The 10,653-nt window shown below is 27.1% G+C and overlaps 2 protein-coding genes across 2 annotated transcripts in view; one reads left to right on the forward strand and one right to left on the reverse strand.

Annotated features, from left to right (window-relative positions):
- Positions 1-4,324, reverse strand: part of LOC108691978 (soluble guanylate cyclase 89Db-like) — an 11,822-nt gene extending 7,498 nt beyond the window's left edge. The window contains 3 exon segments of the mRNA XM_018200022.1: positions 18-211; positions 1,041-1,240; positions 4,283-4,324. Coding sequence (XP_018055511.1) covers positions 18-211; positions 1,041-1,240; positions 4,283-4,324 — 436 coding nt within the window.
- Positions 4,325-6,410: 2,086 nt separating this feature from the next.
- LOC108693158 (RUN and FYVE domain-containing protein 2-like) overlaps positions 6,411-10,653 on the forward strand; it is a 21,465-nt gene continuing 17,222 nt past the window's right edge. The window contains exon 1 of the mRNA XM_018201940.1: positions 6,411-6,601. Coding sequence (XP_018057429.1) covers positions 6,412-6,601 — 190 coding nt within the window. The 5' untranslated portion in view covers position 6,411. The remainder of the gene's footprint in view (positions 6,602-10,653) is intronic.

The following is a 10,653-nucleotide window of genomic DNA, read 5'->3' on the forward strand; positions in this document are numbered from 1 at the left end:
AAAGAATAAATTCTTACCCATAAGATAATGCGTAAAACCTTGCCGAGTACTTCTGTAAACCAAAACAACACCCTGTGGATCGACATGCGTTGTATACATAGATGGACTCTTCATTTTTGGGTACGTGAATCTCATTTGCATGTGAATATTGTCTACACTTTGTAAAAAATCACAAAAATATCGACCAGTTGCTTTTATAGTACAATCATACCTAAAAAGTAAACTATGTATTATGTGCAAATTTTATTAATTTTTTTTATAAGCATAAATATAATATTTTTAAAAATATACAATATGTATACATAAGCAATTTTAATTGAATTAATTTATTATGTTGACATGTGTGTAAACTTTACGCACATTTCTTAAAGTTTGTGAAATCTAAAGGGAAGATTTTGCATCTTATATATGTAGTTTCTATTGCTTCATCTTTCGATGATCGATAATCGTAAATTACAATTATAATTAAAAGGAGAAAGCATTCGAAATTTGGAAATAGGATTAAAAATAATAAAAATCTATAAAGAAGTCATAGTAAAAAAAAATCTAATAATAGACTAAAAGTCCAAGAGATGTAATACTACTTAATTTTATTTGTTTCTAAAAGAAACAAACAAAATCAAGTAGCATTACATATAATGACAAACATAATAAATATAAATAATAAATAAGAGATCATATCAACTATTAAACGAAAAAGCGCAATATATTATAAAAATGTAACTCTTTTTTCATTACGTCATAAAGTAAGCTCCAAAAACTCAAAGATATAAGAATCATTAATAACAAATTCATCGGTTCAAGACGAAAATCCTGTTAAGTTCGAAAGTGCGAAGTAAAAAGATAATATGATGATTTAGACAAAAAGAGATGGAAATAAAATTAGAATTGGAATTGTTTTTATAATTATTATCTGTGTATACGTGAAGTGATGATTATGCAGTGTTCTATATAATTAATTATATTTTAAAAATTACACATAGAATTGTCAACATGTTTTAAAATTAGATTTGTGTATATTTTTTAAATACATTACTTACCCTAAATTACTAAAAAATCTAACAAAACACTTTCCAAAAAATTGCATAATGTTATCCATAGAATCACCAGTATATGCGGCAAGAGCCATTGCCAAATTAGTCATCAGCATATCTGGATATATTTGTCTTGTATTAAAAACTATATGTTTGCAATCAGCTTTCTCTAAAATTCGAAGCCATACTTCTTCACCAAATTCTAACTGTAAAAAATATTTTTAGTATTTATGTATTTAAATATTGTATTTAAATATCTATTTAAATATTTCATATTTTTATATTTAATACTTCTCAATTTTTTATTTAGTATGTTAATTTTATATTTAATATTTTATCTTTTAATTTATATAATGTAGATATCTGAAGTGAATAAAGTTGGTACAACAAAAAAGCTATAATAAAAGCTATAATATATTACAATAATAAGTTGTAATTCTCCTCTCTCTAAATTATGGCTTAATTAAAGCAGTTAAAATTCAAAATGTAGAACAAATAACTCATATAAGCGAAACGTAGAGTATTATTTGATAAAGATAATATTTGCAATGATACCTTTGTTACGTCTAATAATAAATTCCACGAATCAATTATAAGTCGATTTAGATAATCAAACCAATTTCCCAATTTCCCTATGTTAATTAATCTTTCTTTTACTAGGATGAGATGTGGTCACGAAAATGAATATGTGATCTTTAATGAGGAAAGCTCTCAGGAGCTTTCTTCATTAGCTCTCATATCGCAAATGAACACGCAAATTTATAAATTGAAATGATCTAACAACTAAGAAACAACTAAGAAATAATTTAATATTTCAAAAGTATTTTTAATTTTACAAAAATATTAAAAAAAATTTTTTAAAAGTATAAATTGATTTAAAAAAATGGATTTATTAAAGATACATAAAAATAAATAAAATTATTAATGATTAATGGTACAGTACATTTAAAACATTATAATTAATAATCCCTATTTTTATCGTAAATTAAAATTTATAATATTGTCATTATTTATGCATTGTGCGTATAAAATAAAGATAATAAAAAAGAATAAAAATAAATAAAGAAATGTATCAATGTAACCTAAGTTATATTTAGTATAAAAAGAAAAAAACATAAATAGAAGTATCATTAAGAGATATTTACTTATTAAGAGAGAGATATATATAACTTATATAATTATAAGTGATTAAAAAAAAGATATAAAAAAAATAAGGAAGATATTATTAAAACAAATTAATAGAATCGGCCTTACATGTTGACAAAAAGGAGATTCTATTTTTAAAACTTTGTGCAATTAAAACATCGGAGATTAAAAGGAAATAGTTATAGGACCATTCATATTCAAGTACTTATTACATATCTACAAAGCATTTCCTTCGCAAGTACGTGGCATACGTTATAAGTACCTACGTAGATCAAAATTTTCAAAATAATTTTCAAGACAAAAATAAAACATATTAAGTTAATTAATTATCATGATAATATAATAATATTAATTTTAATTAACAATAACATAAAAAATAAATAAATTTTTACGAACATTATCATTCTTAAATCTTACTTTAAATCTCGTAAAGAATTAGACAGATTGATGAATGAGTTTAATTTTGATTCTGTTTGTCTTTACAAAAAGAATAACGAAAATTGCAAATATAGCTTAAAAATAAACGTATTCAACCTTAACTCTGCAATTAAATATCCGGTGAGTATATGTACAGTTCATTAAAATGGATGCTGACGAACGTGCAATTAATATAGATTTGTCGAATTTATTAGCACGTCAATACAAACGTTTTAATTACAATACAATTTGCACTTTATATTTATTTTTTCACCATTTTTTATGATAAAACTTTATAAAAATTTTAATAAGATATAAATAAACTAATATAATAAAAGAATATGTAATATTCTTATTTATAGAACTGCATTTATGTACTTGACAAATACAGTAAGAGCACTAAATTTTTTATTAAAAATGTAATTTTATTTTTATTGTATGAGATAGAAAATAATTTAAATTGACATTTGTTTTTAATTTATCAAATTTGTAACCGTTACATAAATTATCATAACTTTTTTTAATTATACATATAAGTATAATATATTTTTTCTAAAAATAAAATGTCTATCAAGGAAAAAAAGAATATGTTAGGAAACATGATAGGATTCATTAAAATCTGCGCAGCTATGAGATACGATATCCCTTGACGTAAAAAATCGATCGCATTTATTTAACGTAAAACGCGTGAAAAAGAAATTATTTTTAATGTTATTAATAAAAAGAGAAAAATAATCAAATAATTAAGTGAAAAAATTTGTGAGAAACAGTTTTAATATTTTTAAATTGCAGAAACTTTTGATCTTCATCAGCACAACATTCACAATCTCAAACTTCTTAAATTAAATATTTCCAAGAGCAACTACGCCACTATAATTTTATCAAACTTGCGATTCTCTATGTTATTCAGAATAAATAGAGCTAGAATTTTAAAATATAAAAAGAGCATAAAATAAGATTTCCGAACTTTTGCCAAATTTAATAAATCATTTTTTTAAATTTTTAAATGCAGTTTATAGTGAAATTTAATTAAAGATTTAATTAAAAATATTAAAGAAATGTTAAATTATTTTATGAAGAAAGCTTAATCAAAAAACAATTTTAATAATTAAGTAAATTAATAAAAAATGTGTGCTAATTTAGAACACTTATAAATTGTAAAATTATATTATTTATGATTTTATATAATACATAAATTTTTATTTAACAAAATTGAAGAAATTAAAAACATTATAAATAATGTTTTTTGATTTCTTTAAATTTCATTATAAACAACATATTTTAAATAATATGTAAGCGGTTTATAACATAAATGATTAAAGCACCAACGTTTTTCTTTCGCTTTAAAATGAGAGAGAGTTTTAAGTCGCTTAAAGTCAAAGTAACATTGATGCAACTGGGCCTTAATCATTAATTTTTTTCAAATAGTGATGTAGTAATATATAATAAAAATTAAAGAATTTTTTTAATAATAAGATAATTTTTAATTTTTGCCATTATTTACAAGGAAAAACAAATTTTAAGAAATTATGTAGAAAACTGCTTATCATAAAGAAAAACAAAGAAAAAATTAAATTTTAATTTAAACTCAATCGTTGTGCAAGTACATATGTCTCAAGCTAAGCTGTATATCCTATCCTTAGCTAAATATACAATATTAATTCTATGATTTGTTTGTGCTTTACCTGTACGAAATATTGCACACTTTCCAGCAGCATCCCGTACATCTTGACGAACACGAATTTCACTTTACTTAAGCGCTTATTAATTAAATTAAATAAAGGAAATATTCAAATTTATAAAATATTTTTCGCAATCTTACAACACTAGCAAACCAAAATCCTTCACATTAATCGCAACATTCAGAAGACAAGTGTTTCGCGCCGATTAGAATCACAACTATGGTACTGTGTTATTTGAATAATAGACTCCCTTCGATACAGTGAAGAGAAGGAAGTTGAAGGAATGATGTGCAATAGATCTTGTTCCGACTGTGGCTTGAGGGTTACTCAAGCTAACAAGAATGGATTGAAGAGACGTAACTACTCGATGCGTGTGCGCAGACTTTATAGCTGTTTTACGGAGGCGTTTAGCTTAAATGTTTCAAGAAATAAATTTTCACAATTTTATTTGATGTATGTAAAAGATTATTTACGTTTAATTTCTAGAGAGTGATTTATTAATTATATTTTGAATAATTAAAAGATTTTTTTCATTAATATTTACGTCTTAATATATTACAATAAATTTATTTCCAAAAGAGTACATATTGCTTAAGAATACAAGTGTTCTTAAAATTATTAAACACTTCAAAAAATATATAAATAATTTCTCCAATTGTGTTTTTATAATTAAATTATACAGAGTGTCATTAAATTACAGCACCACCGATCCTGAGCAGGTAGAGCGGACTGAATCGAAATATTCTCTATTATTTTGCGATTTTCGCAATGGTTAACGAGATATTAATTATTAAAAATTGCTAAATATTGGTTTTCAATAATTTTTTACTCAAATACTTGATTAATTTTACAGAAAAACAGCAAGAGATAAAAATGATTTATTTTCTTCTAAAGTTTTTCTTCTTATAAAATACGGTATTAAAAAATTCTGAAAAAATTCTGAAAATTTTTTCAAAATTTTTTCAGAATTTTTTAATACCGTATTTTCTCATGATGGTAAAAATAAGAAAATGCAATACTAAAAAGTTGATAGTATTTAAGTAAAAAATTATTAAAAATCAATATTTAACGGTTTTTAGTAATTAATATTTCGTTAACATTGCGAAATTCATAAAATGATAGAGAATTTTTCGACTCAGTTTAGTGCACTCTACCTGGTCAGGTGCCATATTTTAATGGTGGTGCCATATTTTAATGACACCCTGTATAAAGGGTAATTAGATATAAATACATTTGTCAATATATTCTCCATTAAAAAAAAACATATCAAGCGAGTATCTCGAAATTTACGTGATCTAGGTTTTTTAAATTAAATGTTAAATGTTAAAATTTCTCTCTCTAATCTAGGTTTTTTAAATTAAATGTTAAAATCTTCATTTAATAAAAATTGAAATTGAGCAAAAATAAATTAAAAAAAATAGAAATTTGTTTAAAAATGTATAACTTAACATTAAAAAACTAAATATTCATTATTTCAAAAAAATTTGAGAGTACACTAAATTTTACGTTTATTAAAAATGACCAAGATTGCAGACAGAGAGTTAAAATTAAATAAGCGGAGTGTTTGAGAAAGATTCTGAAAGATAATAGAACAAGAATTTATTCGTTCCCGCATATATATAAAAAAATGACAATATATACATTTTAAGAGATACATTTTAATGCCAATAAAAATCATATAAAACATCTAGGTATTTCAGAAAACGAAAATACGTAGATCAAATATTCATTTTCATTCGTGCATTAGATTTTTACTTCGTGAAAAGTCAACACAAAGTTGCGATTATATATCATAATTTTTACATCATCTCTTGATTCAATTGTAAGCCTTAATATTCTCAATTATTCGGCAAGAGTTCATCAATCATTCTTCAAGAAGCTCAATGGTAGACTTGTCGCTACATTTGTTTCAATTTATGTTATTCTGATTTCCATGTTTATCCGACAGAATCTGATAGGCGTGAGTGTGCTGCATGAATTCTTACCACGTGTTGGCAAAAGGAATGATACGCGGCCTACTCGCATACTCGCCGTCGTAACAGAGAGATACAAACACATTTACGCGTGCGTATACATATATGAACGTTTCTGTGTTGGTGAATGCGCCGTTAGTCGACAGTGGGAACGTAAACATGGCCGCAGAGAGTGGCGACGGTTTGCCAATATCCCCGTCCGAGAAATCGCTCACCGGTAGCCTCGCGTCCGACGAAAACGAAAAAAGTGTCTCACGTTCGCCGTCAAGTTATTCCATACGGGAGGACAAATGGCCCGATCTCGTCGTGTCCAGACCCAGAAAACTCGATGCCTGGTGGTTGCCGAGACGTGAGTACACAGCCCGATGGTTGCATGGTCCCATGATTCGGCGCGCTTTTTAAAAGTCCGGCGCTCGCGGGCTCAGCTTGGCGCCCGCGTGTTAAGCGCACGTAGATGTACTATGCGCCCACGTGTTTCGTCATTATTATTGTTTCTTTATTGACGATCATTCTGTCAGCTAAAGACGTTGTATAAACTCTATATAGATAACACATGTTTCAATAATTACGTAATTATGTCAGATATATATAACAATGAAGCTGCAAGCAACTGCACTTTTCTTATTGCATGAATTATAACATTTTCATTTTGTGTTATTAATTAAATTAAATTATAAATTTATATGTTAGAGACAAGAGACTTAGTTTTTAATATATCGTGTGGTATATATTTTGTATAATATGATTAAGAATTTAAATTATGACTTTAAATAACGCGCTCCAAACAATATTAAATTAACAACACTATATAAGTTTTTAAAGATAGACAAAAGGAGTAAATAAATAAAAAAATGATTTAAATAAAAAATTGATTTTTGTCTTGCTTCTAAACGTAAAGTTTTCGATTATTTTTGAATTTCTTATAATTATTATTTCTTGTTAAAAGATATAAACGCTATAAAAGCTTACAAAATACCAACTAACATCTATATGTTTTAAGAATTTCTATAACTATTTTAAATTATTTGTGCTTTTATTTGTCGTAACATGTAACACGCAAATTTTATCTCGTGTCTGTATTTTATATAATATTTTACAATTATACTATATTTTACAACAAATATTAACAAATAATATGAAATAAAATGATTGAAATATAACATGAAGCTCCGTGCGAGATCGACTTAATCAATCGGCGGATTCAACCCCGATCTTCATCTTATATGCTTCAATTTTATGTTAATTTGGAGCATTTGAAGAATGTGAGGAAAAATATAAGTAAAAATAGTAATCCATTTCGGGAATTTATATTTTACTTATTTTTTCTATATAAATTAAATTTTCTATATAAATTAAATTTTATATTAACGAGGACATACAAATTGATATAAACTATATAACTATATAATACTTACAATAAAAATCAATATTTATTTAATCAAATCTCTTTTAATTAAGTATTGATTTTCATTTTTATTTTTATTAACTTACAATTATCAAAATTTAAATCTTTCTTTATACATGAAAATATTTTTATATGTAACAAATTTAATCAAGTTTATTGAATTAATGTAAAGTAATTCGGGAAGATGCCATAAGGAGAAAGATGTCACTTTGTTTAGAATTTTTTTATTGAATATTGGTCATACTGATTATACAAAAACGTGTGATAATTGCGCAGTTATCAATAGAAACATGAACATAATAATTCATGCCAAAATCGATTCGTAAAAATTATACGAAATACGAAAAGATAGATCATGAAATATGCTCTTTGTAATATTTGTTAATAACTAAGAGCTGTATTTCGATGCTTAGTGTAAAATCGAGCAAATGATATATGGTTTAATTAGTGTTCTGGAGGTCATGTGGATAATATTCAAGGTGCGTCATCAAAATCCGGATAAATTTCAATTTAAATTTTCCGCTATATTGTGCCTCCGCCAGAGGTTGTTGTTGGCGTCCGAGAAAGCCTGATGCTTTTAGTAAACAGTCATTCTCAAGATGGCTGCGATGTTGAAACCAAATGCGGAGTATAATCGAAAATCCGTGATCATCGAAAGCCTTCGCATTGGGCACTCAGCAACGGAAATAATTCGATTCTTTGGATACTCGAGATCAATTGTTTATGACGTTGTGGCAAAATATGCTTTAAAACAGTCCAACGAAGATTCCAGTATGCCTGCGAGGAAGAGTCATTCGAAAGAACGCACCGCGAGGACCCCCGCAATCATTGAAAGGGCTCAAGTGCTGATTTCGAATGACTCCAGGGCAATCGTTGCGAAAATTAGCATCGATTGTTGATGTAAGGGAGCCAACAATGCGTCGAATTGCCGAGGAGGACACCTTCGATACAAATCATACACATTAAAGATATGACATGCTCTCTGCTGCCAGGACAAGCCGAGTTGTTTGCCTCGGTTCCTATTTCTGGCCTCCCAACGGCCCAGATTTAAATCCCTTGGACTACGTATGAAGCATAGTTGAAAAGATCACAAATAAGTCTCGGCATCCCAATGTGACGTCATTAAGAACTGTTATTGAAACAGCATTCATCGTCATGGACACCGCTACATTACGGCGTGCGTGCGAACGCTTCAGATCGAGAATAGAGCTAATCATCGTCATTCAAGCTAATGGAGAATATTGAATTGTGCTCTATAGGGATTCCCTAAGTGCATGTAAAAGGATTTTTTGTAATATTTAATTTTTCATTAAAAACATTTTGTTTAAAAAAATTGTTCGATTTGTCCGGATTTTGATAATGCATCCTGTAGATAATTTGTAATATTCTTATATGCGTAAAAGTTGCAAGTGAATATTCCTCTTATACTTGGGGATAAGATGATAATAAATACAAAACCCACAAAAAATGCTGTTTAAATGAACAAAAATATGTCCAACTTATTTCCTACATTACTCTCTTTCATATTTCATCAATTTATGTTTTATCATACCTTTATGTTCTTACAGTTTAAAACCCTTGATTATGGACTAAATAAATAAAATATGCAAGTTTACATTGCATTACATTATTTAATTGTTTGTGATATTTTTTTCCATAGGAGACGTCATCTTACTCGTATATATAGAAGGAAGATGCCACTTTTACAAAATATAATATATCAATTTTTTTTAATAATATAGAACATCAAAGTTTAATTTATTGATTTGTATGAAAGATTGCTAGAATATATATAATATTTTTTCGTTAATTTAATAACATTAAGAAGTTATTCAAAAATAAAAGCTTAAGTGTGGCATCTTCACCTCAATGACCTAAATTAATTTTACTGTGAGATTCATTGAACTTTTTTATCAGTATATTATTATGTATTATTAAGTAGTACATTATTATGTATTATTATGTATTATTATGTATTATTAATTTCTGCATTTTTGTTTGCGCGGCGTGCGGACTTCAATTACAAATATCAAGTGATGGTGCATTGTTGAGAGCAATGATCTCTTACATGTGTTCTTAACATGTGCTATGTGCAAGGTTATCTATCACACAAATAATCACGAAAAGAAAAGAGAAAGCTAAATACGTTGATATTAGTTTTAATACGATATCGGATATTTTTAATGCTGTTTCTTTTTTGTAATTAATTGATGTGATATGAAAATTATAATGAAGTTATTTATGTTAAATTTTCTATATAATAAACCTGTATTTACTGCTGCTTTAATTTTACGTGACATGAATATATATTAAAAATTATAGTTCAAATGAAATAATATTAAAAAATATTTTAAAATGTTAATCATTTATAATTATGTATAATATATTGATCTTTTCGAAATATCAAAATAAAATCTTGAAACATCAAAATTATCCTCTTTACTCTCGTTTTACTATCCTATTCTTCTCTATGAGAATTTTTGCAAATTTTATTCTTATTGTTGCGTGCTGTTATACCGGTAAAGCAATACAGAAAAGTGATGGCAGCACCACATAGCAATGCGCAGCGATATACCCGATATTGATTATCGTAGATGGAGGCAAAGTCAGCGGGAAAATCAATATCCACATTTTGCCGGCGCTCTCGCTATTTTCGACGTGAAATTTTCCTCGCTCGACATTCCGTACGATTTTCAAGTTGTTTCTATAAGTGCGCTGATTCCTGAACACGCGCCGCTTTGTGAGCGAATAATCATATCATTGTACTACGATGTAGTCGCATTAGTGCGCGTTTATCATTTCTTCTTCGCCTAAGCTGAGATTTGCCATCTCTTCGCTACCTGCAGTTTAATTGGAGCACTGCTTATTAAAACAAGCATCTATTTGCCTTCAAGAGACAAATAGCTGATCGAAGGATAATATCTAAAGAAATAACAAGAAACAGCAATACAATTAACATATACTAATTTATCAACAACGTGAAATTTGATTGCAAT

Source organism: Atta colombica, unplaced genomic scaffold (genome assembly GCF_001594045.1).
Source record: "Atta colombica isolate Treedump-2 unplaced genomic scaffold, Acol1.0 scaffold107, whole genome shotgun sequence".
Taxonomy (NCBI): Eukaryota; Metazoa; Arthropoda; class Insecta; order Hymenoptera; family Formicidae; genus Atta; species Atta colombica.